This window comes from Hippocampus bargibanti, linkage group LG09, assembly GCF_051943395.1.
Source record: "Hippocampus bargibanti isolate YZ-2025 linkage group LG09, ASM5194339v1, whole genome shotgun sequence".
In the NCBI taxonomy this organism is placed as follows: Eukaryota; Metazoa; Chordata; class Actinopteri; order Syngnathiformes; family Syngnathidae; genus Hippocampus; species Hippocampus bargibanti.
Window position 1 is genome coordinate 8199634 of NC_142742.1, and position 17499 is coordinate 8217132.

Below are 17499 nucleotides of genomic sequence, written 5' to 3' on the forward strand. Positions count from 1 at the left end.
GTATTTAGCTTTATCGGCGAGCCATATGGAATCATCAAAAGAGCCATATTTGGCTCGCGAGCCATAGGTTCCCGACCCCTGGTGTAGAGGATCCGAGGGGTGGCCAACCAGTCAGAGACTAAGAGCCACATTCAGAGACTAAGAGCCACATTTTTCACCATGTTACTGCAAAGAGCCACATCATACACATGGGCACACATGAACATCACCTTATCCCTCATACACACAGACCTCTGCTCAGCCAGATTTATTATAAATATCACATTTGAAATACAAAATCAACAAATATATCAGAAATTGACTGCTAGGGTACTAAAACCACAGGCATATTTAAGTACATATATAAGTACACTGTCTTACAAACACAAACTCAGTTCAACCAGTTTCTTAGTGGGACTCGTGGCATTCCTTGTCTTAAACAATCCTCTTCAAATCTGGCTTCAGTCCCTTTTGGAAATTCCTGGTCGATGTTACCATGGAGTGAGCTAAAGTGGCGCTGAAGATTTGAAGCTTTGAAAGGCGCTAATGACGCCTGACATATTAGGCAGAATGGCTTGCCATTACGTTCAACGAAAAAATATAAACTCTCCCACTCTGTTAAACACGTCCTGTGTTCATCTTCATATTTTCGTTTTGCTGTGCATTTTTTTCTTTGCTATTTTGAGAGCGAACTTGACACAAAATGTTTACGACTCAAATGATTGATTTTCATCTCACGCACATGCGTGTTGACGTCACCTGGTCAGCTTGCTATCGTATTTTCACCACTATAAGGTGCACTTAAAAGTCTTACATTTTCTCCAAAATGTGCGGCGCGACCTATGGTCATGAAAATACGGTACATAGGGAATGAATGGCAGACATTTGTCATGTGAAAGCCCCTTAAGAGACGCATGAAATCAGCCAAAGAGACGCGGGTTGGCCAGGCCTGCTCTACACGTCTTTCCACTCCGAAATCCCTGTCTTTTCTTTTGCTGATTATAGTAGTAAGAGCTTTTTGAATTATTTAAAGGCATTCAGAGCAGCCTGAGAGACCTTTCGCGCTCCCAAAAGAGATGATCTGTCTGCCGCGGGAATGAGCGCAGAAACACTAAAGACAGAGAGATCCAGAGAAGACAGACGAGGGGAAAGTAGAAAAGCAAGGGGGAGATAAGCTTTTTGCTGACTTGAACATTCCACTTAAAGACCCGGAGCACTTGTCTAGCTGTTGGTCTGTCGAGAGCAAGTTTTCTTACATACACACACATGCGCATGCACACACAAACTAGTGGATGACGAAGCTGTTATTGAATCCATGCAAATGACACAAATCAGTGTGATGTTTACAGTAATCCCTCGTTTATCGCGGTTAGTGCGTGCAGAAAAATGTAAAATGCAGTGATACCTCGGCTTACGAACGCTTTAACTCACTAACTTTTTGCCTTACGCACATTAAATTCGTGAGAATATAATTTTGGCATACAAACTAGTTTTTGGCGGACGAACCAAACCACACAGCGCCACGGTGGCTGGCGGACTAGTTTTTGGCAGATTAACACCAAACCACACAGTCGAACAGCGCCACGGTGATTGGCGGAGTAGTTTTGCACTCTTTGAGTGCAGACGTGGTTTGCTATCCAGTGGAGTAATACTTTTGCAGTTATGTGACTGAAAAAGACCCCACCACAGGCTAGTGTTAAGATAAAGAGGACACAAATGAAAATTACGATCGCGTAGAAGAAGGAGATCATCGAAAAACACGAAAGAGGTGTGTGTTTGTGTGACTTAGAGTCCCAGTACCAGTATGCTAAGTCGACCATTGTGTGTGGCTAAGGGTGTTTCTGTGTTGTCTAAGCAACGGTCTCAGGCAATGGAAGAGGTTGAAAAACTTCTATTGATTTGTGTTAACGAAAAGCAGCTAGCAGGAGACATTGTGAGTGAGGGTATTATCGCCGAGAAAGCACGGCAACTTCACTCGGATATCATCAAGCATCCCGTTCTAATGATTGTAGCTTAAGCTCTGTACTCACTTGAACCAGTGTCTCCTTGATACTATGCATATTGTCTCACAGTTATTCCTGAGAGGTACCACTTACATGAAAGAATTAGATAAGCATTTATGAGTGTCCTTCATAGTTATTTTTCATGACTTTTTTCTTATGATACTCGTGCAGCGTGTTCTACCGGAGACACATTTCTTGTGTGTTCTACATACTAGGCCAATAAAGATGATTCTGTTTCTGATTCTGATTTTCCAACTGACTGTTCCATCCTCTTGTTGTCGGTGCCCCCCCCCCCCCCCCCCCCCCCCCCCCCAAATCAGCTACACGACGGTCACGGTCACAATAACAGCAGCGCCGGCGCCCAGCAGTGTACGTCGCAACCGGCCACGCCAGGCAGTACTCTGCCCGTCTCCTCCCCACTTTCACCCAGCCCAGCCAGCTTGTCCTCCTACCACGGAGATGATAGTGACAGCATAAGCAGCCCCCCTTGGCCTATCAAGGCCCCACAGAGCCCAGTAAGTACCCCAGCTTAAATCGGATATGTGAACAAACCATCAGTACAGACGCTCCCCTACTTACGAACATTTGAGTTACGAACAACAGTACATACGAACATTTTTGTAATAATAATAATAACAATACATTTCATTACTAAGCGCCTTTCAAAACTCTCAAGGACACTTTACAGTCAGGGGATAATAACTTTTTTTCGTAACATATGTAGTATTCTCTCCAGTTGTACATGTACATATCTTTATAGAGCATATATTTTATTAAATGTTATTTTTCAGTACAAACCAATACTATAAAGTGACCTTGAGAGTTTTGAAAGGCGCTTAGAAATTAAATGTATTATTATTATTATTATTATTATTATTACCTTAAACATATGTATATACGCCTTAAACATAAATTCCTATACGAAATATAGCACTGAAACAAATTACGAACAAATTCACCTTACAAACGACCATTTGGAACATATCTTATTTGTAAGTTGGGGAGTGTCTGTATATGCATAACAGGTGGACAATTCAAATAAGCATATTTTGTCACGTTTTTTCATAATGGACGTGGACAATGGTCCGAGTTATTGCTCAATTGGTCATACAAAAGCAAAACATTGTCACAGAAGTACTTTCACCAAAGAGATAAACTCACTTTTCTATTGTGTACCGTATTTTCCGGTGTATAAGGCGCACCGGTGTGTAAGGCGCACCCCCAATGAATGGTATTTTCAAACATTTACCCACTACTTCTACTTGTAATCAGTGGCTACTGACAGTCATTGCGAGACCTGATGTGGCTCAATATGACTTCACATATAAGGCGCACCGGCGGATAAGGCGTATCTTATATGTGATAAGGAGTCATCTTATGAAGAAAATCAAAGCTTTTGGGTGTGCCTTATACACCGGAAAATATGGTACATATGATATGAAACTTAATGACTCCGATGGGGAGAGGGAATTGTTTAAGTACCATATTTTCTGGTGTATAAGGTGCACCAAAAAGCCTTGATTTTCTTGCACCTTATACGCAGGTCTGCCTTATATGTGAAGTAATATTGAGCCACAAGAACTAACATCAGCAGCCACCGACTACATCCCACCTCCCATACAAGAAGTATTTCGTAATGCCAGCCTCTACCGTAGCGCCTTATAATGTGGTGTGCCTTATATATGGAAAACTTTTTGATATTTAAATATTATATTTGGAAAGTGTTTTTCATTCGTTGAAGGTGCGCCTTGTAGTCCGGTGCGCCTTATATATGAAAAAAGTTTGAAAATACACCATTTATTGGGGTGCTCCCTATACTCTGGTGCGCCTTATACACCAGAAAATGACTCACTACTACAAGGGACCTCAAATAAACTTTGTAATTGCCTGGATACTATTCATCTGAAATATAGGTCACTTCGGAAGCGAGAGATATGACCATTTTTATGATTGTAGGACGAAGAGAGTTATATGCATCAACTTGAATAAAACACTTTCATTTTGCATATTTTTTTTTGTCAGAAAGCCAACCAAAACTCGTCAACGTCCGGCAGCGAGCGAGTCTCACGACTATACGAGCTGGGTGTGGAGCCAGAGAGACGGATATGGGTGGACCGCTACCTGTCCTTCATGGAGGACAGAGGAACTCCGGTTTCCCAACTACCAATTGTGGGGAAGAAGACTCTGGATCTCTGGAAACTCTACATCGCCGTTCGGGAAATTGGAGGCCTTGCCATGGTAGTAATTCTTTCCATACACTTTCCTGTCGATCTGGAATTTGCATGTTCTCCCCGGACCTATGTGGGTTTTCTCCTGGTCATCCGGTTTCTTCCCACATTCCAAAAACATGCATGGCAGGCTGATTGAACACTACAAATTGTCCTTAGGTGTAAGTGTGAGCGTGAAAGGTTGTTCATTTTTGTGCGCCCTGCGCATGGCTGGCAACCGGTTCAGGGTGTCCCCCACCTACTGCTCAAAGACAGTTGGGATGCATTCCAGCACCCCCTTCAACACTAGTGAGGATAAAGCAGTTCAGAAAATGGATGGATGGATGGATGGATGGATGGATGGATGGATGGATGGATGTATAATGAATGAATATATGGATAATGAATGAATGGATGGATGAATGAATGGTTGGAGGATGGATGGGTGGTTAATTAATGGATGGATGGGTGGTTAATAATGGATTGATGAATGGATGGTTAATTAATGGATGGATGGATAATGAATGAATGGATGGATAATGAATGAATGAATGAATGAATGAATGAATGAATGAATGGGTGGATGAAGGAATGAATGGATGGATGATGCTGGATGGATGGTTAATTAATCAATGGATTGATGGATGGGGGATGATGGTTAATTAATGGATGGATAATGAATGGATGGATGGATGATGGATGGATGGTTAATTAATGGATGGATAAATGGATGGATGAATTAATGGACTGATGGTTAATTAATGGATGGATAAATGGATGAATGAATGGATGGATGATGAATGGATGGCTGGGCGGATGGATGAATGGATGGATGGATGGATGGATTTTAAAATATTGTCCCCCTCCACAGGTAAACAAGAACAAGAAGTGGCGGGAGCTGTCTACCACAATGAGCATGGGAACATCGAGCAGCTCAGCAAGCGCGCTGAAAAAACACTATATCCAGTTCCTGTTTGCCTATGAGTGTAAAATGGAGCGAGGTGAAGAGCCTCCGGCCGACAGCAGCAGCAGCAGCAGCGGAAGCGGAAGCGTAGCTGCGGTGGACAGCAGAAAGCACGTCAAGATCCAGCCTCCCTCACCTGGTAAGGCTTGTTTGGTTCTCACCAGTCTCAACCTATTTCTCACCTGCATGCAATGCAGTGGCTCGTCGCAGCATTCGGGGCACACCGCTAATTTGTATCTGCGATGAGATAGCTTTTTGTTGTTTTTTTCCAACTTTGGAGTACTGTATTTTCTGGTGTATAAGGCGCACCCAAGAGACTCCATTTTCTTCCAAAGATAACCTGGCGCCTTATACGCAGGTGCACCTTATATGTGAAGTAATAATGAGCACATGTCTCGCAACTACTGTCAGTAGCCACCGACTCCATTTCCCCCCGTAGAAGTAGTGCGTAACCACTACTCTACTGTAGCGCCTTAGAATGTGCTGTGCCTTATATTTAGAAAACCTTTATATATTTACATGTTATGCAGTAAAGTCTCGTTATATCGATATCGGATATATCGATAGTCCCGGTTATATCGATATTTTTTCGGACTCCCTTGAATATCGATATAACGAGACTTTACTGTATTTGGAAAACTCTGCTTCATTGAAGGTGCGCCTTATATATGGGAAAAGTTTGAAAATACACCATTCATAGTGGGTGCACCTGATCCTCCGGTGTGCCTTATACACCGGAAAATACGGTACTTCACCTGCATGAGATACTGCAGATTGATCTTCTCGAAAACAGCATTGACATGGACTGTACTGTATTGAATATTACCATATTTTGCGGACTATAAAGCGCAACGAATTATAAATAGCACGTTTAATCAATGACAGTTTTAAACTTTTCCATATATGAGATGTACCGCATCATGAGGCACACTGTCAACGAATGGCATATTTTAAAACTTTCCATATACAAGGCGCAGTGGTTTATAAGGCGCATGGTCAGCTTTTGAAAAAATTGACAGCTTTTATGTGCAACTCTGAGTGCGGAAAATATTGTACTATTAGAGAGGTTTGGCCCACCTTTCTGACATAAAACAAAAATAACAAAAAAATAGAAATAATATGATTGGGTTTTTAAGTCATTCACTTAGAGACGTGCAAAAATGTGTGCGCTCAAGTGCCAGGGTTTTTGTCATTTTCACACAAATTCCAGGACTCACAGAATATTGAGTTTTGTGACTACATAAACATTCACTGCAGCATCAGAAACCTTACTCTCTTCTTTCATGAGAAAAAAGGAGTTAATTCCTAAATTATATGGGTCTGGAGTTATATGATCTTAAAATGAGGGCGGCTATCCAAAATACAATGCAATACATACTTATTGGTTTATATAGCGCTTGAATAACAGCTGAAGCTGGAACAAAGAGCTAAAATGGAAATAAGGGAAATGCTTCCCCTTCGTGGAATAAAAAAGAACATTGCTAGAGGTCTGGCCAGAACTTAATCGGCACCCAAGCATGAAAAAACAACAAAACCTGAATAAATTCAAGAATGGCGCTCTATGTCATATTTTCAATTAAAGGACAACCGACGTCTCTGGACAAGTTGTGTCCATGATTTGTAAAATGGCTTCAAATATTAATATTCCACCGCATGTAGCTATATTTTACGTTTTAAGACTCGCGCTGAATGTTCCGGAAGTCTTGTTTTTGAGTTGGTGACGAGTCCGTTACATGACGTCACTGAAGGAACGCCCCTGACCGAAAAAAGGACACATTGTAGCAGTCCTTCTATCACATCAATGCATTTTGCTGTGCTTGTTTGGTCTGAAAACGTCATGTTGCACCAAAAAGAGCCAGAAGAGGGCGACCAAGCTCCATATAAGGAATTTATCAGCCTGTGGAAACGAGCTGATTAATTACTCACAGGAGCTCGGTCGCCATTTTCTGCCTCTTTTTTGGTGATCCATTTCCCCCCAATGTTGCCTCAAAATGGCATGGAATAAATTCTTTAATCAATTGCAAACATGTATGCTTTCCTCTTCAGAACTATTTGAATCATATTCATAACTGGATGAGTAACAAGAAAGCATATTCTCCGAATCTGAAGCCATTGTTTTGATTCTCCAGCAATGCAAGACATCTTGGCGTGACGTCACGTACTGGGGGCGGGACTTTCTGAAAATGCCCAATTCGCAGCTCAATTTTTTGCAGACTTTGGACACTTCATTCTTCGTCATTTTTATTGATGTTTTGCATTTGAATAAAAATATCATACTGCGTGTTTTGGATATTTTAGATGCTATAAAATGTTTTTCTGATGTCAGTTAGGAAATAAAAAAGTGACGTCGGTTGTCCTTTAAATTTGCGAATGGCAATGAATGAGTTAAGTCAAGAACACTTATTTTGCCAATACCTTATTTTATTTGTTATTGCTTTACGAGCCATCTGCCCTCCAGAGTCCCTGCCAGTCTATTTATAGACCTCACAGTGCAGTGATGTCACAGATGGTGTATGTCCACCGGGGCTGCACGTGGAAGTGATTAATGAGGGCTGGAATGTATAATGTAAACAAACCTGACCTCCTCGTCACCTTTCATTCACAAAAGTGGCTCGGCTGACTGACTCCCACCCGTAGCCCTCGCTCCCTGCCCCCCACCCATCCCAGCGGATTATGTCACCCGCTGAAAAGAGGAACACAAGCCCAACGCGCTTAAAAATGTCAACCACGTGACGTGTCTCCTACTTCTAAATGTGGAGCGCTTGATTTCACACCTTCTTCATGCATCTTCGGAACATTTTGTTAAAGTTAGCGTTGTTTACATGCTGGATGGGAACGAGCTCCTCTTTTATTTTGGCCAAGAATAATGGTTCTAGGTCTCCCGTCATGATGCCATCATAAGCATCTCTGTCTCTATTTCAGCGTCTCTCCTTCCCTTCTCTCGCTCACCGACCATGTAGACGCAGGTCGTTGTTGAATAATTTAGAATTAATATGAATTTTTAAAGCTTGAGCCTGTTTTTTTTTGCAACTGGCGCAGTAATAGGCCACCAAAGCCGTTCCAGTGGAAGGCTTCATAATGCTAAATGGTCATTAGGCTGTTTTCATATCCTCTTTTTGTCTTTGTCATCTATTGTTTTTTTTTTTTTTTTTTCAGAGCGGTTGGCGTTTTTGCATTAAACTTGCTTCAGGGAATTTGTATCCCTTGGTTTTATGAGCTTGAGTTGCCTGCGTCCTGTGTGTCTTTACTCAGAGAATGGTGGTGTTGTAGCAACGAAATAGGCTAACCCGGTTTTACCGTTCTTCTGTTGTCTATTCTTACTCCTTACCTGGGAAGTGTGTCATTTTTTTCAGTAAGGTATCACAGAGCAGAGGCTAACTTTAATGCTTACATTTAATCAAATCAGGTTGGCATTAGTTTTGCCAGTGGCAGATCGTGCATTTCACTCCTAGGCCTTCAGTAGTGCTATGTGTGAATCAGTCATCTGCGAGTGTGGTGTGATATTACTACAGGTCCACTAGAGGGTGTCATTTGCCAGGAAATAATAATAATAATAATAAGACATTTCATTTATAAGCGCCTTTCAAAACTCTCAAGGACACTTTACAGTCACAGGATATTTTTCTGCAGGTGAGCAGCGGCAGCCACACGCGCCAGCGTTCACTCAACCTGCAAGTAACATAAAGTAAAAAAAAAACAAAAACCTAAATAACAAATATTTTGACAACACAAAGACACAGAGAGTCATTCATTCTTCAGCACTTTCTGGAGAGCGCCAGAGCTACCAGCACAAATTTAGTTCACTGACGAAGCTTTTCGGATGGGGAGCCAAACGTCGGACAAGTACAGATGACGGCGGAAGAAACTTTTTTTTAATCGACAACTAACGTAATAAATACTGTCATTAAACTATTTGAATTTTTACTAAGAACGTGTGGAATCCTGATGACCTCATAAACTTGCAATATTATTTGCTATTTTTTTCTAGCTGCAGAGCTGTCCAACCTTAATGATGTCCATCTATTCTTGAAAAGTCGTCTTGAAAATTGCTTTAACGGTATATCTGCAACCAAATCATTTTTTTTCTCCTCCTTTGGCCATTGTGGGTTGACAAAACTGCTATTAAATCTTCATAACAATATATTTCCTGATGCAGCTTGCCATAGATACAGTGTGCTAGCTTTGGCCAGTATGCGCTTATTACTCGCCGCTAGTTATACTATGATTGGCTAGTGACTAGCCAATCATAGTTTGTGAAAACTCTGACATTCCCATTGCCTTTCAGCAGGCTTCATCAACATTTATTTTTATGCTCCAGAGCCTGCAGAACTGATTGTGAAGGCGTACAGGTAGATTTCCGACCCTGGCATTAAATGATAGCTGAAATGTGAATGGTTAAATGCTTAAATACAAAAACACACATCTGGAAGTAGCACAACAGGGGAAAAGCAATGAAAGAAAGGTGAAAGACAATTTGGAATTATTTAATAAGAATTCATGACCAAAATATCATTCATATTAGTCTGTGATTCAGATATTTTTAGGCAGAGAAGGCATTGCGCGACCTGACGGCCCAACACTGCATGTATGTGTTTTTCTTTTTTGCTTCAAAGCTGATGTAAAGTATATTCCTTTATCATTTATACAATTAGGGCGTTGCATGAAGCAAGTAATTTAAGCACCTCGATCTTTACTACTCCGACACTAAAATTAATGGAAAATATTTTGGGAGAACTTGAGAAGAAATCGCAATCAGTCGAACAGCGTGTGGTGTGATTAAAGGCTGCGCGTTGATTTTCCCTCCACATGGGCACAAAGGTCTTTCTCGTTCCTTCAGAGAAATTCATCTCTGTGCTTTTCAGCTGCCCTTCTTCTTCCTCCATTGGCCCCTTGGTTCCCCGCCATGTTGTTCTGATAGCCATATGTGGGCTGTTTTGCTTCAGCTCACTTCTTATGTAGGTCATTCCTGCGAGCACTTTGGCCTCGATTCCACAGTATTCTCTCTAATACCGAACCTCTGTCTAACCAAAACTCACCAAAGAATATTTGTGAACAAGCGATCTGAATTACGCTAATATTCGTTGCAATTTAAGCGAATGACATACCACATGCTACGGTCGTAACATCCCTTCATCTCAATCTTACAGCAAACTCGGGAGGCTCCCTACAAGGGCCGCAGACGCCGCTCTCGTCTGGCAGCAGTTCCACTGCAGAAGGTGCAGTGGACCTCATTCGATCTCCTACCCCTCTTGGACAGGGCACACCTGTGCCTTCAAATAGGTACCTTCAATCATACTTCAACCTCTCGATTCATGACAAAATGTTATTTGTAGCTAACGCTAAATTCAGTGTTTTTTTCAGTGCATGTAGCAGCAGTCATCATTCACTACACTTCACATTTAATGTAAGCACTTTCCCTGGAAAATATTTTTTGACACTTCCAGATTGATGCGTATCTCATGAAAGGAAGGAGGAGGTGATTTACAGACCTAAAGGTCACACGAGACGGATTGCGAGAGAGCCTCTGGCACACTTGATCAGTTATGATTTGAAGATGAAGTAAAGCTCGTATTTCACTTTGACTACATTTGAGGATATTAGTCTCGCAAAAAGGGCATTGCGCCTCCTGTCCTCCTTGACTTTTTGAGCAGGTAGAGGTAGTCGTTCATGCCGATAATAAAATAAATGTTTTATCATATGGGCAGCAAGTGTTTTTTTTAGACGCTTGATGAAAATAATACAAGAAATGTTGCAATTATGGAATCACAATTGCATGCAATGGTAGGTCTCTCGTTTTATATGTTGAGTGGAGTCGGCTGTAAACAGTCAAACAATGGTGAAACCCGCCCATTGTTAGCCGGCCGACATTTTTCTATAAATTTAAGAACTCCAGTGTATCTCGCAGCACTAGATTTATGCAGGGATGCATCTGGGCCGCGCCTTTGCGCCATTTACGCATTTTTACAGCCACTAGCACAACTTTGTAACTCCACTGCGCCAGCACCGGCGCAAGTCTATTACGATTAGCGCTTATTGCTACATGATCTGCGCTACATATGACGTAGTTCTGTTAAAATGGCTAAAGAAACATATTTAGTTAAAATTGAAAACTGTTCGTTTTCCATCAGAGGTTTTAACTTTCGTCGTTTGCCATCTTGCCTTACCGAGCTGTTCTGTGATCCGCCAGAAACTGCCGAAAGGGCTAATCGAATATCCATTTACCCATGGTGCATTGCAATATTTCCATCCAACATGGCGGATGTTTCCAATATGGAGCGTGAGAACAGGAGTAAAACTCTAAAAGACATTTAACAGGCAGCAAACAACTACATTCTTTTTTTTAAGAAACAAACCGCTATTAATGATTCGAATTTAGTAGATACTGTATTGGGAATGATTCAGAGCTGTTGCATCGCATTTGAAATCTTCAAAGCAAAGAAATTTGTTGAAGCAGACACGAGTAAGAAATATTGTTCTAAGTCTGTTCTCTGTGTAATACTGTAGAACAGGGGTGTCAAAGTCATTTTTTGCCGCGAGCCACATTGCAGTTATGGTTTCCTCTCGAGGGCCGTTATGAATTTGGGGAACCCATTAGAATGTTTAAATCCCTTCAAATATTACATATAGAGCACACAGCAAATTAATGAATAACTCGTTTTCAAATCTGAAGTCAAGAATAATGACTTTTATTGTGGTTGACATCCAAAAATATGAAATTTTGGCTCAGATTTTAGCAATCATCATAGAATTTAACAAGTTTGATTTGCTTTCGCGAGCCGAAAAAAATGATGTGGCGGGCCGGATTTGGCCCGCGGGCCTTGACTTTGACACCTGTGCTGTAGAATATCAAAATGGCACAGGATTTGAAAGAAAATTGAAACTGTTTATTTGATGTGTGAATAAATTATTTGACTTGAATAAATATTGTTGATGTATTAGAAAAAAGATTTTACTCAAATAATGGTTTTTCATTTGCAATTTAGAAATGTGCTCCAAATAATCTATTTTGGTATACTTTGGCCATCTTAAATTGAATTGGGCCCCATCATTTTTTGAATTTGGCCCCCTTTTCAGACACAAGGGGGGCCAACTGGCACCTTTTTTTAATTTCCCAAATGCATCCTTGGTTATGCCATTCAGAAAAATTAAGCCCAGCATGATTTTTTTTTAACTTCAATGCAAAAATCTTAATATGACTCAATATAATTCGGGGGTGAGTATATAACAAAATACAACATTTACAGGCTGGTATATAAATTATAAATATGAATTCATTTATCACGAAACGTTATACATTTCATGCACAGTTCCCGCTCCCGTTTTTACTCCTCTCCTGTATTCATAAATCCCTTCCCTTTCCAGGAGCAGCGTGAGTGTTCAGGATCCCTTCTCAGACGTCAGTGACCCAGCTTTCCAGAAACGGGCTGCCTCCCTGCCACCCTCGGCTTCATACCAGCAAGGCCTCGGCATTCCTGACATGATGATGAGGATGCAATATGATGCCAAGGACCCCTTCGCTGGCATGAGGAAGAGTGAGTGAGGCACACACAAAGCACAGACTTGTCAATTGTCCTCATCGTGAAATGAAATGTGACGTGGTCATTTTTTAAACTAAGTACAGGTTATCATTGCGCAACATAGAACATGAATAGTTGGACTGAACTGACACGCTGTAGAATCGAATCAGATTGATGCTATTGTAAATGGATCCGTGGGTCGGTTGGTTGAGCAGCAGTAACATTTTTTTTTGTTTTGTTTGTTTTTAACTCACAAAATGTACAACAGAAGGGCAAAACAACAAGGTGCGTTTACATTGTTTCACTGAGTATTATGAAACATCAAATAGTATATAAGAGTCCCTGTAGGTAGAGGACAGAGAAGAACATCCTGGAGGACTAAAAGCTAATTGTTCGGGGTCGAATGCTAAAAACAGTCTCGACTAAATTGAGCAACTGGTGAATATTGATTAGGGAATGCTGCCACCTGCTGTCTGATATGGGTTACGACTGATTTATAAAACACATTTTTGGCCATCTACGTATTTATTTTTTTCGAAATTCATGTCAAAATAAATATTATTTTACTCACAGTGTTTACATAAGTGTGTGTTTATATAAATACACTGAAATATGTAGATGTGACATACCCATTTATCTATCTATCTATCTATCTATCTATCTATCTATCTATCTATCTATCTATCTATCTATCTATCTATCTGTCTGTCTGTCTGTCTATCTATCTATCTATCTATCTATCTATCTATCTATCCATCCATCCATCCATCCATCCATCCATCCATCCATCCATACATACATACATACATAAAAATATATAAATATACATATGTTTAAAATCCTGATTCTGTTCCCCTTCAGTGGCAGTAGCAGATCCTTACATGGCTAGACAAATGCCGCCTGGAGGCGTGCAAGACGTGTACGGACGGCCCCCAGCAGCTCTTAGTATAAGCCAACGCTCGCAGTATCCATACGGACCAGGTTATGACAGGAGGTGAGCATAAGAGCCACACCAAGATTTACATGAATCTGTAATATCTCTCCGTCATGCCAAGTCTGTGCGGATTGACGGTGGAATCGCTAAATTTAAAATCTGTCTGATACCGTTTTAGAAGAACATGAATGGACCATGAAATGAATTCATTACATGGTTCTTTTCATATTCCCGAAGGTTGTATAACCTCAGGTTCTCCTCCACTTTAGAGATTCCACTGTTTGTCGGTCGAGGCATGAAAATCTTAAGTGTTGTTTACTCAACAGACCGGACCACTTGATGGGGATGGAGGGGGGCTTGGGTCCACCTGGCAGTCAAAACAGCATGGCACCTCACAGTGAGGGCAACGTGTATTCTTCCAGCCGATATGCTTCACATCAGAGGTCAGAACCTGGGTGTGATGTCATAGTTTTGCCATGTGTTGGCATTATTGTTACAATATGGAAAGTCATTATTAATTGTTTTCTGTTGAAGACATGACGGCTACAGTCCACAATATCCTGGCATGCCGTATGGGATGCATCCTTCTGGGATGTACCAACAGCAACAGGTGAGATGCCGCAATATCTATGAACTTTCATCAATCATGAAAGAGTTTAACGACAGTATTTTCCGGTGTAAAAGGTGCGCCTTATACACAGATGCGCCTTATACACAGATGAGCCTTATATGTGAAGTAATATTGAAATTAAATTACTTTTCCAGGTGGAATTTTTGCTCGACTTGGCCATCATTTTCCATTTTAAATGAATAGAAATGGAAATTGGTTTTGTAGTGTCTCCCCAAAAACAAAATTAATTTATTTCTGATGTTAAGGCCAAAATATTCCATGAAAACCCCCAAGTAACATACATTTTAAAGAAAGAAGATTAGTAGTCTGTGAAAATTATAAAACCCTGGAATATTTTTGAGTTCATGAAAATGAAGACAATACCCCACATTATACTATTCTACAATTTCTGTTTTCACGTTTGATACCAAAAAAGAACAAATATGGCGAAATCCTGTTTGAAAATGTCATTCATTTAAAAGACAACCGACGTCTCCGGACAAGTTGTGTCCATGATTTGTGAAATGGCTTCAAATGACTTCTACTGAGCGTATTTTAATAAGATTCCACCGCATATAGCTATATTTTACGTTTTAAGACTCACTCTGAATATTCAGGAAGTCTTGTTTTTGAGTTGGTGATGAGTCCGTATGTGACGTCACGAAAGGACCACCCCTGACCGAAAAAAGACACATTGTAGCAGTCCTTCCATCACGTCAATGTATTTTGCTGTACATGTTTGGTCTGAGAACCGTGTTGCACCCAAAACCCGCCAGAAGAGGGCTTCCAAGCTCTATATAAGGAATTTATAAGCCTGTGGAAGCGGAGATGGCCACTGGAGGTCGCCATTTTGTGCCTCTTTTTTTTGGGGGTGAGAGATTTTCCCCCAATGTTGCCTCAAAATGGCACATATAATTCTTTAATCGATTGCTAACATGTATACTTTCCTCTTCAGAACTATTTGAATCATATTCATAACTGGATGTGTAACAAGAAAGCATATTCTCCGAATCTGAAGCCATTGTTTTGATTCACCAGCAATGCAAGACGTCTTGGCGTGACGTCACGAACTGGGGGCGGGACTTTCTGAAAATGCCCAATTCGCAGCTCATTTTTTTGCAGATTTTGGACAATTTTAGTCATTTTTATTGGTGTTTTGCATTTGACTAAAAATATCATACTGCGTGTTTTGGGTATTTTAGATGCTATAAAACGTTTTTCCGGTGTCAGTTAAAAGACAAAAAAAGTGAAGTTGGTTGTCCTTTAACTAATTCACTGCCATTAACAAATGTATTCAGGTATTGAAAATATGACGTAGAACGCCATTCCCGAATTTCTTCATGTGTTGTTTTTTCATACTTGGGTGCCGATCAAGCGCTGGCCATGGCCTCGGGCAATGTTTTTTTTTTTCACAAGGGGGCAGCAGTTCTATTTGTATTCTATTGTATTTTGGACAGCCACTCTCATTTCAAGCTCATATAATTCCAGACTTATATAATTTGGGAATTAACTATTTTCCTGACGCAAGAAGAGTCTAAGGTTGCTAACGCTGTATTAAAACTCAATATTCTGGCACTGGAGTGGACACATTTTTGCACATATAGCAGTCAATGAGTTAATGTGCGCTTTATAATCCGATGTGCTTTATAGTGTGGAAAATATGCCATATAAATGATTCCCAATGCAGAAAATATGTTATAAAAATGATTCAGTGTTAAAAGTGTACAGTATTGCTGACTCTCAACCACCTTTGCTCAAGCAGGGCTACAAACGATCCATGGACGGTATGTATGGTCCTCCACCCAAGAGGCACGAGAGCGAGATGTACGGAATGCACTACTCCAACCAGCCGGCAGATATGTATAATCACTACGGTGGAGGCTATACAGCCCCAGATCACCGCGCCATCCAAGGACAGTTCTCATACCCCTACCCCCGCGATCGAATGGGTTCTTCAATGCCAAGCCAGCATGGAATCATGGGTGGAGGGCCACTTCCGAACCACACCGCCGACGGTGCCAACATGTGGCCATCCAGGACTGACCTCGGTTATCCTTATCCCAATCAACAAGGACACCCGTCCCAAATGCCCCCTTACGGTTCCATCGGCAGAGATGACATGGACGGGCGACCGGGGCAGGATCAATGGCACCGTCAGTCGCCTTACATGACATCATCGGGCGGGATGCCTCCATTTTCATCACGCCACCCCTCATCCGCTTATTCCAATTCCCAATCGATGGCGAACCACCTGCCCAGAGCTCCCAGTCCGGGATCTTTCCAACGCACTTTGGAGTCTGGCGTGTCACCCAGTAAAGCTGCTTTCCTGTCAGCCATGAAAATGTCAAAGCCTGGGATGTCCATGATGGGCTCTCAAGGGTGCGGACCTCTGAATCACTTCCCTCACAACCTGAGAAGGGACCTCAACTACCCACCAGGATCTGTAGAGGGCACCATGCCGATTCTCAGGCCTCGACGAAAGCTTACCTCCAAGGACACAGGTGACGCAGATCATTCATTCTAAACATTATATTAATTCTCTTGTTCATCACTAGTAATAATAATAATAATACATTACATCTTAAAGGACAACCGACGTCACTTTTTTGTTTTTTAACTGACATCAGAAAAACGTTTTATAGCATCTAAAATACCCAAAACACGCAGTATGATATTTTTAGTCAAATGCAAAACACCAATAAAAATGACTTAGTGTCCAAAATCTGCAAAAAAATGAGCTGCGAATTGGGCATTTTTAGAAGTCCCGCCCCCAGTTCGTGACGTCACGCCAAGACGTCTTGCATTGCTGGAGAATCAAAACAATGGCTTCAGATTCGCAGAAGATGCTTTCTTGTTACACATCCAGTTATGAATATGATTCAAATAGTTCTGAAGAGGAAAGCATACATGATTGCAATCGATTAAAGAATTTATTCCATGCCATTCTGAGGCAACATTGGGGGGAAATCTCTCACCCAAAAAAAGAGGCACACAATGGCACACAACCTCCTGTGGCCACCTCAGTTTCCACAGGCTGATAAATTCCTTATATGGTGCTTGGACGCCCTCTTCTGGCCTTCTGGCGGCTTTTGGGTGCAACACTAGTACAGCAAAATACATTGATGTGATGGAAGAACTGCGAGAATGCATCTTTTTTACGGTCAGGGGCGGTCCTTTAGTGACGTCACGTACAGACTCGTCACCAACTCAAAAACAAGACTTCCAGAATATTCAGCGCGAGTCTTAAAACGTAAAATATAGCTAAATGACAATTTTTTTCTCATC

General features: G+C 41.2%; 1 protein-coding gene across 1 annotated transcript in view; it reads left to right on the forward strand.

The window, feature by feature from the left end:
- The window catches only part of arid1b (AT-rich interaction domain 1B), a 229321-nt gene that overhangs the window by 206688 nt on the left and 5134 nt on the right, over positions 1–17499 (forward strand). The window contains exons 12-20 of the mRNA XM_089003853.1: positions 2303–2497; positions 4005–4220; positions 5061–5292; positions 10301–10433; positions 12516–12685; positions 13532–13664; positions 13931–14047; positions 14139–14214; positions 15977–16715. Of these exons, the coding sequence (XP_088859979.1) occupies positions 2303–2497; positions 4005–4220; positions 5061–5292; positions 10301–10433; positions 12516–12685; positions 13532–13664; positions 13931–14047; positions 14139–14214; positions 15977–16715 (2011 nt within the window). The remainder of the gene's footprint in view (positions 1–2302; positions 2498–4004; positions 4221–5060; positions 5293–10300; positions 10434–12515; positions 12686–13531; positions 13665–13930; positions 14048–14138; positions 14215–15976; positions 16716–17499) is intronic.